Here is a 16,030-nt window from a genome sequence, read left to right on the forward strand (position 1 = left end):
GGTCACACATATCTCACTAATGAGAAAGCATAACCTATATTCAATATGGGAAATATGACATTTGCATGCAGGGAATTCATTTTAAATGTTTAACCAACTGCCAAAAATGAAATGGATGGATATGAATGGTATACCTGGCTGCTCCAGTCAAAATAATTATTGCTCCACTCTTCAATTATGTGCCCAGAACCATCCTACTGTATCTTGATTGGTGTATATTTCCATCAATATAATCTCAGCTCTTTTGAAATCCCTTCACGTGCACGCCCTTTTCTTCAGACCCCGCCTTGGGTCCATTCATCTCGGTTGAGATATGGGTGTTGCCCCTGTCAATCAAACTCCTTCTCGTCGAAGGCTCTCTCACTGCTCCTCCGCTTCCTGGCCTCGCCGCACCTCTTTCTGACAGCTACTAGTACCGCTTTCTCGAAGACAACTGGACCGTAGAGAATCCTCGTTGTGGAAGATTAAGAAATAGCCTTTTTTTTTGTTTTGTCGGATTTATTCATTGTCCCGACTTCGAAAGTTGTTTATCGGACGAGAGACGGATGGTTTTGGAAGTCGTTCTGAGGGATACGAAAGTGTAAAGGAAGGTTTTATTTTCTTTTTTTTGTCTTTTTTTAGACCCTAACACAGTAACATAAAGAGACATATCTACTGTTCATGGCTGCTGGGGAAGGTGCCCAGCTGCCGGCAACAATAGCGGCCAGCCGGTGCGTGGAGAAGTCGCTCGAGGAAGCTACCGGGAGCGGTGCTCTGAACTTGTCGAACCGTAAATTGAAAGAGTTTCCCCGAACCGCCCGGAACTATGACTTGTCCGATATTACGACAGCCGGTGAGTTGTGTTTTGTCTCTGTTTTGGTGTAGATAAATGTTGTTGTTTTTCAATTTAGTTGACAATTCATAGGATGTGGAGCTAACCGTGGACAGTCTTTTGTTAGTGTTGTTGTTGTCACCTGCTTGTGTTGTAAGTATCTCGAACTAACAAGCCAACGTTAGCACCACATCCGTGAAGAAAAGACACAAATAAAACAAGTTAAAAGTGTAACGTTACGAGAGGTTCATTGACACTATCTTCAGATGTTGGACTGCCAATTCATCCACAACTTCTTCAACTAACATGTTTCTTGTTTATTCTTTCAATTACGGAGATATATTTAAAAATGTTTTTTTATTCGAGTTTACATTCTTGTACTTCTGGGTCATTGGTTGTCAAGTTTTTAAGCAAATTTCCCCTTTCGCTTCCTGTATGATGAAAGGAGTTGCTTGCTGGTTATAATGGTTGTGTATGAGCTTGACGAAATGTCAGTATTGTATCTCCTGCTTGAGGTTCCCTTCTTTCATTTAGTCAATTCACAACACTATCACAATGATTTGAAAGGTAATTTGAAAGATGACAATAACATTGTAAAAGTTTAATGGTGCCTAAAATGCCCGTAAGGTAGATTTGACAGTGCGATCTAAAGGAGAACTAACTCGTTTCTCGCGTTGTTGAAAGAAGATTACCCAATCCAGGTTGAAGCCTGAAATCAATCTTATCTACCCAGTGTTTTGAAACAACGCTCCCCTCTGCTGCTTTCTGCACTCTCTGGTAATTATAACCATCTGCTCAAAGGACCTAGACCTTATACAGTGAGGAGAGACATTGGACGCACACATACATACATGCATAAATACACACACACACACACACACACACACACACACACCCAGCTGCCATCTGTAATCCAACAACGGTAATGGATACTGTAGGGATGAATGTATCCGAGGCCTTAGATAACAACATTATCTTGATGTGCGCTTGTTTATACAAAGCGTAGCTCCATATTATAAACTAAGAACTAAAGGCAAGCCAATTTTAATCATATATATATATATAACATTGACATATGTTATTAATGGTGTCCAATTTTAGCTCTTCATTGTAACCACCTCCTAATGAAAGCTGGTTATTCATTTTAATAATGCAGTTTGTCGTGAGATGCACGTTTGCGGCAAAGTCTCTCCCAACTCCGTCTGTCCTGTTTCTGTCATCCAATTCAGTGACTTCATTTTTCGGGTGGTTGCTATGATTACAGTGTCGTTCCCCTTTTTTTGAATTGGTCATAATTAACATGTTACTCCAGACACGGACGATGTGGCTCATACCTGGTCGTTTAGATAATGGTACTCTTTCAGTTTGAATAAAGTGCTTGCTTTGGCACACCACGCCCCTCTCCTCTAATCTGTCTGGATGCGCTATGACACAGCATCCCTGTGTGCTGATGTACAGTGAAAGCTTGAGTCTGCAACTTTTAATTTCAGACTGTTTTTTTGCTACTGTGTTCATGAGAGATTTAGGCCGGCTCGCTATAGTTGTCAGTGGTGAAATAGACAGGTGTGTGTGTGCTGGTTAGTGGGATAGGTTGGGTTTTGACAGTCAGGTATGGTCTTACCCCGACTGTGGAGTAAATGTCTCGACTGTAAAATGAGCCCTATTCCCTATATAGTGCACTACTTTAGACCAGAGCCCTATTCCCTATATAGTGCACTACTTTAGACCAGAGCTCTATTCCCTATATAGTGCACTACTTTAGACCAGAGCCCTATTCCCTATATAGTGCACTACTTTAGACCAGAGCCCTATTCCCTATATAGTGCACTACTTTAGACCAGAGCCCTATTCCCTATTTTACATCACCAGACTTAACACGTCAACGGGGATGTCCTCAAGAAACAGAAAGGCTATAATCTTCATCGTGGTTATCGTGGATCTCCGACGCCCTGCGACGATGACAAAGTCGGAGAGACGTTTAGATCTGTAATGGACAACTGTAACAGAGAGTCAGAACAGAGGCCTCCTTTGTGGTCCTATTCCAAACTACTCTTCAGAATAAATGGCACCTGAAAGTAGCCTGATTTGATAAGGGATTACTAAAGTTCCTGAGCTAGTGCTATGGATTGAAGAGTGCAGAATTGGGGACAAGATCCCAAACAGGCCCTAGGGTGTTTATGATAACAGTGATGGTCTCCCTCTCTGTTATCCCCCCCCCCCCCCTCCTGGAGCAACTTCCCTTCAGGAAGTTCAGGGGTTCAGTCCCCGCCCCCTCCTCTTCCTTACACAAGTGCACATGCTCTTTGGCTCCTGTAGGAAGGATAGTGTTCTAGCAAGCCAGCGAGCAGAGCAGGCCCATCCAGGAGAACAAACCCCAGCTGTGTGTACCTCTCTCTGGGTGCAACCCTCTCCCTGCACCCCTCAGAATAAGACTCCAAAATAATACTGATCTAGACACAGATTTCAGTAGCCGGTGTTGTGCAGTGGCATTTTAATAATTCCAGACGACGGGGGTTTGGGGCCGCCCAAGCTGACATTGTCTAGCAATAACCCAAACATAATTAAACCTAGGCCTATGAAAAACTGAACCTACCTTGCAGGGGGACCGTGAGCCCTCAGCCTCCTAAATCTGAACAGACATTGAAAACTGCTCACAGCCTAACCCAAATTCTGAACCTAGCTTGCAAGGGGACAGTGAGAGGATAGGTTTTTATGTGACCTGAGCATGCCACCGTTCAAATCAAATGTTATTTTGTCACATGCTTCATAAACAGTAGGTATATACTAACAGTGAAATGCTTACTTCCCAAAATAATTACACTTGAATAATAACGCAATAAATAAATACACAATGAGGAGCGATAACTTGGCAATATACACAGGGTACCAGTAGCGAGTCGATGTGCAGGGGTACGAGGTATCTGGTGTAGATGGGTACATGAGGGTAGCATTAAAGTGACTAGGCAACAGGATAGACGAGAGACAATAACAGCAAGTATGATGAATCAAAGGAGTTAGTTCTGGTAGCAATTGGGGTTGGAACTATTTTATCAGTCCAGTAGCAACAGTAGTAGGCCAATGTTGTTTCGGGGAGCGCGTGACGAGTTGAGAAATAGTTGTTGCTGGGACCTCTGTTACACCTATCGTAGGAGCTCTTTTGGGGGAGGGAGGGAGGAGGAGGAGGAGGGAGAGAGAACCCTTGCAGCTGAGAGATGCATTAATTAAAGGAAGGGGGATGGGAGGAAGGGATGGGCAGAGAGGGGGGAGGGAGGCCCTTTGATGGAGTAGGCTGCTTGCATTGTCGTGGCGTGTTCCCCTTAAAGGGGTTTTTACTTGAGCGGGAACCCTTTCTCTCGCTCTCTTGAGCCCCCAACCCCCCCCTCTCTTTGTCTGAGTCATGGTTTTAACGTGGCTCTCCCAGAGGATTTCCTCTGTATCCCTCTGTTAGTCTCTCCCCCCCCCCCCCCCCCGTGTTGTCTCTTTCTATCCCTTGGGCTCTCTCGTTCGATCTATCTCGTTCCTCTACCTCTCCTTCCCCCATTCCATCTCTGTGGGATCAATAAAGAGCACTGTGTCTGTCCTGTAATGTGTGGTCGGTCTCTGTCCCATTTTATTTTGTATTTTTTGTTGCTCCTATCCAGAGCGACTCAGTCAGTTCATTCCACTAGGTAGATAAACAACCACATTAGGGGCCTTTCACAGTAAAAAAAAAACGTTTATTTAACAGTTACTGCGACTGTTGAATATTCTTCCAATGTTCCTTTCTCGGTGTCTCTGCAGTTACTAGACTTGTAGACGGGTTATGACATCTCACACACAGAAGAGATGGCATGAGTTTTAATGGAGCGCATATGCTCAAGATCAGTCAAGTCTAGTGTGTGTGTGTGTGTGTGTGTGTGTTCAGGTTTAGCCGCTCGATTGGGTGGAGCCTGTCGTCATGGGAACCGTGCCCACACTGAGGAGGTGTACTGGCAAGAGGAACGTTCCAGAACATTTAAAGAAAGAAAGAAAGAAAGAAAGAAAAAAAAACTGTTTGAATCCTCTTTGTCCCTTCCCTGCTCACAAACACCTGTTTTAAAAGGTGAGCTGCGTTCAGGGGCCGGTGTTTTGACCCAGTAAACGGGCCTTTTGGAGGTTGCTAGTGAAGAGATTGTTGACTCTTACAAATATATGTGCTCAGGTTGTCAGCTCGTGACTAATGGTGATTCACCACAACACTGAAAACAACTAAGCTAGGCTATAGGCCTATAGGAACATTGATCTGTGTGTGTGTGTGTGCACAGTATTAACCTCATTCTCTCCTGTAGTCCAAGGTGAGCTATGACTCACTAGTTTTGATTGAACTCAATAGATATTCATTGATCCGTCCCACACAAAAGGTGAAAACCCCATTTGAAATCTGCCCAACGTCCACCCAGTTCCTTGTGTCTCGGTCACATGAATGACACTGCAGAGAGAGAACTGTGTCCACCTAGCCTTTCTGTCATTTTGTTGAAGGAAATTAAAATGTCACTTAGCCCAAGTGGCCTAACCTGTCTTTCACCTGCCTCCTGTTCATGAAACTGTTTACTACCGGTTTCCATGGAGATGCTTCGGAATGAAAGGGGATACATTCCAAATGGAGCCCTATTCCCTATATAGTGCACTACTTTAGACCAGAGCCCTATTCTCTATATAGTGCACTACTTTAGACCAGAGCCCTATTCCCTATATAGTGCACTACTTTAGACCAGAGCCCTATTCCCTATATAGTGCACTACTTTAGACCAGAGCCCTATTCCCTATATAGTGCACTACTTTAGACCAGAGCCCTATTCCCTATATAGTGCACTACTTTAGACCAGAGCCCTATTCCCTATATAGTGCACTACTTTAGACCAGAGCTCTATTCCCTATATAGTGCACTACTTTAGACCAGAGCCCTATTCCCTATATAGTGCACTACTTTAGACCAGAGCCCTATTCCCTATATAGTGCACTACTTTAGACCAGAGCTCTATTCCCTATATAGTGCACTACTTTAGACCAGATATATATATTAATAATATATATATTTTTTTTTACCTTTTATTTAACGAGGCAAGTCAGTTAAGAACAAATTCTTATTGTCAATGACAACCTAGGAACAGTGGGTTAACTGGTCTAGGAACAGTGGGTTAACTGGTCTAGGAACAGTGGGTTAACTGGTCTAGGAACAGTGGGTTAACTGGTCTAGGAACAGTGGGTTAACTGGTCTAGGAACAGTGGGTTAACTGGTCTAGGAACAGTGGGTTAACTGGTCTAGGAACAGTGGGTTAACTGGTCTAGGAACAGTGGGTTAACTGGTCTAGGAACAGTGGGTTAACTGGTCTAGGAACAGTGGGTTAACTGGTCTAGGAACAGTGGGTTAACCGCCCCTCCACTCTAACCACTAGGCTACCTGCCGCCCCTCCACTCTAACCACTAGGCTACCTGCAGAAGCTGTACAGTTATTGTTACAGTAGCTTTAATGGGGTTGTTGTGACCTGATGACACTGATTTTGAACATGTGTGTTTGAACAGTTCAACTGTGTCTGTGCTGTAGAAGAGGGGAACTTCTGTGACCCGTTTCAGGAAGCTACATGTACAGTTGAAGTCGGACATTTACATACACTTAGGTTGGAGTCATTACAGCACATTTTTCAACCACACCACAAATGTCTCGTTAACAAACTATAGTTTTGGCAAGTCGGTTAGGACATCCTACTTTGTGCATGACACAAGTAATTTTTCCAACAATTGTTTACAGACAGATTATTTCACTTATAATTCACTGTATCACAATTCCAGTGGGTCAGAAGTTCACATACACGAAGTTGACTGTGCCTTTAAACAGCTTGGAAAATTCCAGAAAATTATGTCATGGCTTTAGAAGCTTCTGATAGGTTAATTGACATCATTTGAGTCAATTGGAGGCGTACCTGTGAATTCATTTAAAGGCCTACCTTCAAACTCAGTGCCTCTTTGCTTGAAATCATGGGGAAATCAAAAGAAATCAGCCAAGACCTCAGAGAAAAGAATTGTAGACCTCCACAAGTCTGGTTCATCCTTGGGAGCAATTTCCAAACGCCTGAAGGAACCACGTTAATCTGTACAAACAATAGTACGTAAGTATAAACACCATGGGACCACGCAGCCGTCATACCGTTCAGGAAGGAGACGCATTCTGTCTCCTAGAGATGAACGTATTTTAGTGCAAAAAGTGCAAATCCATCCCTAAACAACAGCAAAGGACCTTGTGAAGATGCTGGAGGAAACAGGTACAAAAGTATCTATATCCACAGTAAAACAAGTCCTATATCGACAACCTGAAAGGTCGCTCGGCAAGGAAGAAGCCATTGCTCCAAACCCGCCATAAAAAAATACAGACTACGGTTTGCAACAGCACATGGGGACAAAGATCATACTTTTTGGAGAAATGTCCTCTGGTCTGATGAAACAAAAATGGAACTGTTTGGCCATAATGACCATTGTTATGATTGGAGGGAAAAGGGGGACGCTTGCAGGCCAAATAACACCATCCCAACCGTGAAGCACGGGGGTGGCAGCATCATGTTGTGGGGGTGCTTTGCTGCAGGAAGGACTGGTGCACTTCACAAAATAAATAGCATCATTAGGAAGGAACATTATGTGGATATATTGAAGAAACATCTCAAGACATCAGTTATAGCTTGGGTCTTCCAAATGGACAATGACCCCAACAGTATTTCTAAAGTTGTGGCAAAATGGCTTAAGGACAACAAAGTCAAGGTATTGGAGTGGCCATCACAAAGCCCTGACCTCAATCCTATAGAAAATGTGTGGGCAGAACTGAAAAAGCGTGTGTGAGCAAGGAGGCCTACGAACCTGACTCAGTTACACCAGCTCAATCAGGAGGAATGAGCCAAAATTCACCCAATTTATTGTGGGAAGCTTGTGGAAGGCTAACCAAAACATTTGACCCAAGTTAAACAATTTAAAGGCAATGCTACCAAATACTAATTGAGTGTATGTAAACTTCTGACCCACTGGGAATGTGATGAAAGAAATAAAAGCTGAAATAAATCGTTCTCTCTACTATTATTCTGACATTTCACATTCTTAAAATAAAAGTGGTGGTCCTAACTGACCTAAAACAGGGATTTTTCTACTAGGATTAAACGTCAGGAATTGTGAAAAACTGAGTTTACATGTATTTGGCTGAAGGTGTTTGAACTTCCAACTTTAACTGTATGTCTCACTTCACTACTTCACAGGATTGGCCATTTGATGTTTTTTTTGGGGGGGGGGTTTATCAAAATATTTTGGGGGGGCAGAAATGCCTTCTGGAACATGTGATCTTTCATGTGCCTTAGTTACAAACGTTTATGCCATCTGTAAATGCGAATACAATTATTAAATAAATAACGAGCCTAGTTGGTTTAGCCTTGGAAAAATACAGGAACCTTCCCGCTAGCCATGATTGGCTGAAATAATGGATGGGGGTGACATGCCGAGAGATGAGTTGTGATTGGTCCGCCATGTAGCATGCTCCTGTCTTGTTTCATGAGCTGCTAAGTATGTGAGTCTAGCACTGCTTAAAAAAAGTCGCTCAGTCGGAAACCGTTTTGGTCGTGCCATGCAGACTCTCTCCGACTCTGAAAAGCATTCAGACTAGTTGGAATTTCGAGTTTTCCCCAATCTGAGTTTTTTGTTGTTGTAGTTCCCAGTTTTAAACGTGGCATTAGAGTTGTGATTTATGGTAGCTAGCTTGCTAAACAATGAACAATGTCTAAACAAAAAATAACTGCACTTTGCAAGAAACCATTTCACTGTACCGTTTACAGCTTCTGTATCCTGTGCATGTGAAGAATAATCTTTGATTTTATTTGATAGTGTGTGTGTGTGTGTGTTTACCAAAAACGGTATTGTGAACAACATGACCTGCACCAAGTCAGATTAGGACATAGGCCAAGGACTAGATAACGTGTATTTCTACCTGGAGTTTTTCCTTATTGTAGGCTACTACTTTCAACACTTTTAGTCTTCAAATCTTTGGTTGTTTACTGCACTACCTCACTCACGCTGTTTAGTACATGGCCTCACATGTGAATCCTTGAAGAGATGGGTGGGGCTGAGGCTTAAGAGGGTGTGAACGATGCTGAATGGGTGTAGACAAAACGAGCTCTCCAGTAGGTGTACCAAAACATTCAAGGGTCATTATCTCAAAAGTGGTGTTACAAGTTTATCAACTTTCAAAGCTGAATTACTTTCTCGTTGTTCCTCAACTGCTGTGTATGATATATAACATTTTCTAGCTCGGAGTCTACTTATTAACCAATGTAATAAATAACAATTTCATGTTTTGCTTATTGTAGGCTACTACTTTCAACACTTTTAGTCTTGAAATCTTTGGTTGTTTACTGCACTACCTCACTCACTCTGTTTAGTACATGTAGCCTCACATGTGAACACTTAATGAGATGGGTGGGGCTTAACCAATGTAATAAATAACAATTTCATGTTTTGCTACTTGGAACCAAATCCATGTGGTGGCTCACACTGTCAGTTGGTTGTATCTGTTTCATTTTGAGTGTTTTATCTCTTGAGCAGTGCTCTGCTTCTCCCCCCCCCCCCCCACTGTTGCATTTCCGTCACACTGCGGATGTGGGTGTGCATGCTCACTCAAACTTCTGCTTTCTCTCAGCTTTTCTACTGAATCCTCCGTATCTCTCTCTCTCTTTCTTGTCCTCCCTCTCTCGGTCTGTCTCGCTGTATCTACATTCTGTATTTCTTTCTCTCGTTCGTTAGCTTGCTCTCTCTGAGCCTTGTTCTCTCTCTCTGAGCCCTGTTCTCTCTCTCTCTCTCTCTGAGCCCTGTTCTCTCTCTAGTTCTCTCTCTCTCTCTCTCTCTCTCTCTCTGAGCCCTGTTCTCTCTCTCGTTCTCTCTCTCTCTCTCTCTCTGAGCCCTGTTCTCTCTCTCTCTCTCTCTCTGAGCCCTGTTCTCTCTCTCTCTCGCTGAGCCCTGTTCTCTCTCTCTCTCATTCGCTGTGTTCGCTCTCTCTCGCTGTGTTCGCTCTCTCGCTGAGCCCTGTTCGCTCTCTCTCGCTCTCTCTCTCTGAGCCCTGTTCGCTCTTTCTCGCTCTCTCTCTCTGAGCCCTGTTCTCTCTCGCTCTCTATAAGGGTTAGTAAATCCTGTTAGTCGGCTCTCTCTCACAGCACAGCAGATGGTGAGGGGAATCCCTTTCGCTCCCCGGGGGAATTAAAGAAAGATGGAGTTACTTGGGTTCAATGTCCTCCAGCCCCATAGATACAGAACTACCACGGGTGTATTCAGTCAGTGATGTGAAACCTTGGCAACGTCACAGATAGGAATGGAATGAATAGAACAGACATGATTCCTTATTCTGCCCGACAATCCATATCTGTTTTAATCTACACCATTTTGATCTGCACATTCTGCAACGGTCGTCCTGAACAGGCATCTCTGAACTGTTGCAATTTTCAACGACCTCATCACTGTGTATTTCGATGTATCTCTGTGGGGTTGCCAGGTTTGAAAGGCCCTCCCTCCCTCCCTCCCTCCCCTCCCTCCGGTGTCATAGATACTGTTGCAGTGCCCTGGGCTCCGTTGAGTAATTCTTAGAATAAGAGGTTGTTGTCTGGCAACCGAACAAGTTCAACCCCAAGCAGCTTTTTGACTTTTTTTTTCATTTTTTCTTTCTGTAAGTAGTCACTGCATGTCTGTACAACCCTGTAGGTTTCTAGAGTGGTAGTCATCTAGGCTAGCTAGTCAGTTACTCACACTGACTATCTCTAGGCTTTTCTAGGCCACTCTAACCTAGCATCCATCAAACAGCACCCTATTCGCTCCCATATGTAAATGCGGTCCCAGTCTTCTGGACCACTGGCCAGTTGACCAGTGTACGTTGTACAGTAGGCTGTGTAACCTAGAGGCCAACATGACCTGTTCTAGTTCACTACAGTCCATTGCTGAACGGGTGCCCAGTCACCCTGTCATTGTCCCGCTGTGCTGGTGTCTCCCATTGTGATGCGCAAAGCACATTCTGTCAACTTGGGTAAATAGCCTAGCTACTATTGCATTAGCCTAGGACAGTTTCTCTTGGGGATGGGCCTGTAGTAAGCCAACCATTTGGGTAATGGCCCTATCTGAAAGCCCTGTGTTTGTCTGTCAGTGTACTGTTATAAGGTGTGTGTGTGTGTGTGTGTGTGTATAATAATTTAATGGACTTGCGTGGAGCGGTGTAGTCTCTCCTGTCCTGGTCTGATCTGTTCTGAATAATGAAAGCAGGCACTGGCTGTGTGTGTGTGTGTGTGTGTGTGTGTGTCTGGCTCTGCCATCTTATGTAACTGAAAGCCATAAGCTTCCTGGGGTGTTGACTTCGGTGTGTCCAGATGGTTTATTCACTGGGGCTCTGTGCCACATGAGACCGCAGGGCCGGCTGTGTTTAGAGGGAGTGTGTGTGTGTACAGAGAACCAGACTCCACCAGCAGCCCTACAGACAGCATACCATAGTTTAGTTCAGTCAGCCAGGACATTGACTATTACAGGGCTTCCACAGGGAGGATAATGAATTCCCTTTCTGTTCATCAAACCAACACTACACACACCATTTAAATCTGCACTAACCCTTTTTACAACTCTCAATAACCCAGATTTAATTCTAAACTGATCAAATTAAATAAGTGGTCTAGCAACAACTGGGGGTGAGTGAGTGAGGGAGTGTATTGGCGACACACACCTGTTGTCCATTGGAACCAAAGCAACAGCTAATTCCTGCTAGAGACTAGGGGATACAACAGTTGTTGACAATTGACGTCAAATCGTACCCCCACTGTTCTCTCCTGCTGCTACTGCTGAAACCAGTTTTGACACCACGCACGCTAGCCCAACAGTCGTCATGGTGATTGGAGGGGTGTTCACACTTTCCACGTCTCCGTCCGGGCTGTATGTCACATTCCTCTGCTGTTCCGTCCGCTGGGGGTTTGATATTTCACTAGCGCGTTGTGATATTTCACGAGCGCGTTGTGATATTTCACGAGCGCGTTGTGATATTTCGTACGTTTCCTGTTTTGGCGAACCGAGATGATTGTGCACTCAGCTAGTCTGTTGGATCAATATGTTCATTTTTATTGAGTTTGCTGTCCTCGTCTAGTTTGGATCTGATGGCAGACCAATGTGTGCTCCGGCCAAATCCTCTGTTGTCATGCACAGATGTGTGTCATGACAACGATTTGACAGTTGTCTGAAGCAGTTAACTTTTTTTTAAATGGGAAAACATTTAATGGTGTTCAAAACTACACAATACACAATTTGATATTACACATTATCCATCATAACAATAAAAAAAACAAAATGGACGTTTGTACAAACAATATAACTATGTACATAGGCTACTGTCAGGAGGTCATAATTATGAGTACACAAAATGAATCATACAGGGAGGAAGTAGCGGTTCATAATGCAATAACTTTACCCAATACAGTTAATGATATTCTCAGCAAATAAAACTAGATCCACGTTTGTTTAGTGTCGAGTTGTTGTTCACGCTAGTTAGTATTACACAATTGGCTACGTCCCATGCTTCAACAGTGGAAGCCCAGGCATTTTAAAATAAATAAATACATTTAATCACGGCCACTGATCGCTCTGTACGAATAATACCCTGAAAATATACGACTCGTGTTTTTTTTTGAGGTGAGAAGATGGTAGGGGTCGGTGAAGTACTGGGGGTGACCTATTCTGTGTAGCCTGCTGCTGGTGAGGTGAGCCCATAGACATGAATAGAGATCTCATCTTTATCTGAGCTTTTATGGCGTCTGACCACAGCGTCGTCAAGGCTATCCTCAATTTTAAAGTAGTCATTTTTCTTCATATTTTGTGTTTTGAAAGAAGCGTAAACTTAATATTGGTGATTTAAAAATTTTAAAAAAAAATATATATATATATTCATTTTTTGTAAATGTCCTGAACCAAATGAATCTATTTGTGATAAAGCTTCAAGCTATTGACAAACCATAGACAACCCAATTGAAGAATCTCCACCCAGTTAACTAATTTAAATCGGTGGAAACCCTCAATGGCGATGTCCATGCTAAAACGGGGTCTATCCATCTAGAGATCTGTCTCTATTGGTGAGCTGGAGCTTGACTTTTTTTTACATATTTTTTTTGCATGCTGCTCACTGACCCTGGGTTACTTTGCAAACAAAATGCTGAGACACAGGTGAAGGGACTGGAGGAGTGTGGGAAGGAGGGGAGAAAGATATTTGCGGAGAGGAAGAGACACTTTAAGGTCCTGGAATGTTTGGATGGATAAGTCCCACATGTTGACCCCTGCTGCGCTGACGTTCCAATGACTCCAATCTGAGTCCCCCCCCTAGCATGCCACTCTCTCTCCCCCCTGGCCTGCCACTCTCCCCCCTGGCCTGCCACTCTCCCCCCTGGCCTGCCACTCTCCCCCCTGGCCTGCCACTCTCCCCCCCTGGCCTGCCACTCTCCCCCCCTGGCCTGCCACTCTCCCCCCCTGGCCTGCCACTCTCCCCCCCTGGCCTGCCACTCTCCCCCCCTGGCCTGCCACTCTCCCCCCCTGGCCTGCCACTCTCCCCCCCTGGCCTGCCACTCTCCCCCCTGGTCTGCCACTCTCCCCCCTGGTCTGCCACTCTCCCCCCCTGGCCTGCCACTCCCCGCCCTGGTCTGCCAACCTCTTCCACACCCCCCCCCCCCCCCCTCTAGCCTGCCACTCTCTCTCCCCCCCAGCCTGCCACTCTCTCTCGCCCCCCAGCCTGCCACTCTCTCTCGCCCCCCAGCCTGCCACTCTCTCTCCCCCCCCAGCCTGCCACTCTCTCTCCCCCCCAGCCTGCCACTCTCTCTCCCCCCCAGCCTGCCACTCTCTCTCCCCCCCAGCCTGCCACTCTCTCTCCCCCCCAGCCTGCCACTCTCTCTCCCCCCCCCAGCCTGCCACTCTCTCTCCCCCCCAGCCTGCCACTCTCTCTCCCCCCCAGCCTGCCACTCTCTCTCCCCCCCAGCCTGCCACTCTCTCTCCCCCCCAGCCTGCCACTCTCTCTCCCCCCCAGCCTGCCACTCTCTCTCCCCCCCAGCCTGCCACTCTCTCTCCCCCCTAGCCTGCCACTCTCCCCCCCCCCTAGCCTGCCACTCTCCCCCCCCCCTAGCCTGCCACTCTCCCCCCCCCTAGCCTGCCACTCTCCCCCCCTAGCCTGCCACTCCCCCCCCCCCTAGCCTGCCACTCCCCCCCCCCCCCCCTAGCCTGCCACTCCCCCCCCCCTAGCCTGCCACCCCCCCCCCCCCCTAGCCTGCCACTCCCCCCCCCTAGCCTGCCACTCCCCCCCCCTAGCCTGCCACTCCCCCCCCCCCTAGCCTGCCACTCCCCCCCCCTAGCCTGCCACTCTCCCCCCCTAGCCTGCCACTCTCCCCCCCTCTAGCCTGCCACTCTCCTCCCCCCCTAGCCTGCCACTCTCCCCCCCTCTAGCCTGCCACTCTCCTCCCCCCCTAGCCTGCCACTCTCCCCCCCTCTAGCCTGCCACTCTCCACCCCCCCCAGCCTGCCACTCTCCCCCCCCTAGCCTGCCACTCTCCCCCCCTAGCCTGCCACTCTCCCCCCCTAGCCTGCCACTCTCCCCCCCTAGCCTGCGACTCTCCCCCCCTAGCCTGCGACTCTCCCCCCCTAGCCTGCCACTCTCCCCCCCTAGCCTGCCACTCTCCCCCCCTAGCCTGCCTCTCTCCCCCCCTAGCCTGCCACTCTCTCTCCCCCCTAACCTGCCACTCTCTCTCCCCCCCTAACCTGCCACTCTCTCTCCCCCCCTAACCTGCCACTCTCTCTCCCCCCCTAACCTGCCACTCTCTCTCCCCCCCTAACCTGCCACTCTCTCTCCCCCCCTAGCCTGCCACTCTCTCTCCCCCCCTAGCCTGCCACTCTCTCTCCCCCCCCTAGCCTGCCACTCTCTCTCCCCCCCCTAGCCTGCCACTCTCTCTCCCCCCCTAGCCTGCCACTCTCTCTCCCCCCCTAGCCTGCCACTCTTCTCCACCCCCTAGCCTGCCACTCTTCTCCCCCCCTCCTAGCCTGCCACTCTTCTCCCCCCCTCCTAGCCTGCCACTCTTCTCCCCCCCCCCCTCCTAGCCTGCCACTCTTCTCCCCCCCCCCCTCCTAGCCTGCCACTCTTCTCCCCCCCCTAGCCTGCCACTCTTCTCCCCCCCCTAGCCTGCCACTCTTCTCCCCCCCCCCCCCCCACATATCTACTCACACAAGTGTTTGCACACACATGCAGTGTAGGCTACATGCGAACACACAGGTAGAGAGAGAGTCACTCACTGCTGCAGCTCCTGTGGTGGTGTTAGATTGTAATGTTTCCACTCACCTGCAGGGCTGGTATCTACCCACGTCTCTGTTCTGTCTCTGTGCATAAACACACTGTGTGTCTGTACGTCAGTCTCTCTTCGTGCTGTCTCTCTAGTCCCTGTAACCGGGTCGCAGCGTCCTGTTTGGTAGTTCCGCCGCATCGGTGGTTGGCAGGTTTCAGAAGGCTGAAATTGCCATTGGCAACGTGTTGACACACAAGGTAAACACCAACGCAGCATATCAAATGACAGTCCTCCTGAAATGAGGAAGCTAGTCTGGATGGAATCATTGTTTGCTTTGTGTAACGTTAGTTCAGACGAAAGCCCCTAATGTACTTTTGTTATTAGGGGTCAGTCCAATAGAGAGAAATCAGCCCCAGGCCTGTGTTTGTTGTTTTCACACACCGGCCTACAAAGGCTCTTTTTTTTTAGTTTTTGCAGAATTGCAGTCACACATTCATGATGAGTATTGGGAGTAACGCACATGGGAATTGGCAGTGTTATGCATGGGTTATTTGCGCACACGTTTTGACTTGGCCACACAGAAGTACCCCGAATCCCGTAGAAGTAGGTTGTAAGCAGCTGTCGTAGCTACACTCCTCTCCTTGTACTTTTCAAGTGTTTCTGGCAGTCAGTCGTAAGACGGGACTTGAGCAACGGGCACGATGAGTCCCGACCCTGAAGGATTCAAGCCTGTCGTGATTGAACTGTCTTTTTAGTGGAGTCTCTTTCTCTCTCTCTTTCTCTTTATTTCTCAGTCCATCTCTGTTCAGGTCTTTTTTCTGATTTATATATATATTTTTGGGCTGCTCTTTCAATCCCTTTGTCCATGTCCTCACTCTGGTATTATCTCCCGTCTGTTATTCAGT

The 16,030-nt window shown here is 46.9% G+C and overlaps 1 protein-coding gene across 2 annotated transcripts in view; it reads left to right on the forward strand.

The window, feature by feature from the left end:
- Positions 1-278: 278 nt before the first annotated feature.
- The window catches only part of lrch4 (leucine-rich repeats and calponin homology (CH) domain containing 4), a 56,769-nt gene continuing 41,017 nt past the window's right edge, over positions 279-16,030 (forward strand). The window contains exon 1 of one of the 2 annotated variants that reach the window (XM_036958280.1): positions 279-832. In XM_036958280.1, coding sequence (XP_036814175.1) covers positions 661-832 — 172 coding nt within the window. In that variant the 5' untranslated portion in view covers positions 279-660. The remainder of the gene's footprint in view (positions 833-16,030) is intronic. The other variant, XM_036958279.1, reaches the window with a different exon arrangement.

This window comes from Oncorhynchus mykiss, chromosome 21 (genome assembly GCF_013265735.2).
Source record: "Oncorhynchus mykiss isolate Arlee chromosome 21, USDA_OmykA_1.1, whole genome shotgun sequence".
Taxonomy (NCBI): Eukaryota; Metazoa; Chordata; class Actinopteri; order Salmoniformes; family Salmonidae; genus Oncorhynchus; species Oncorhynchus mykiss.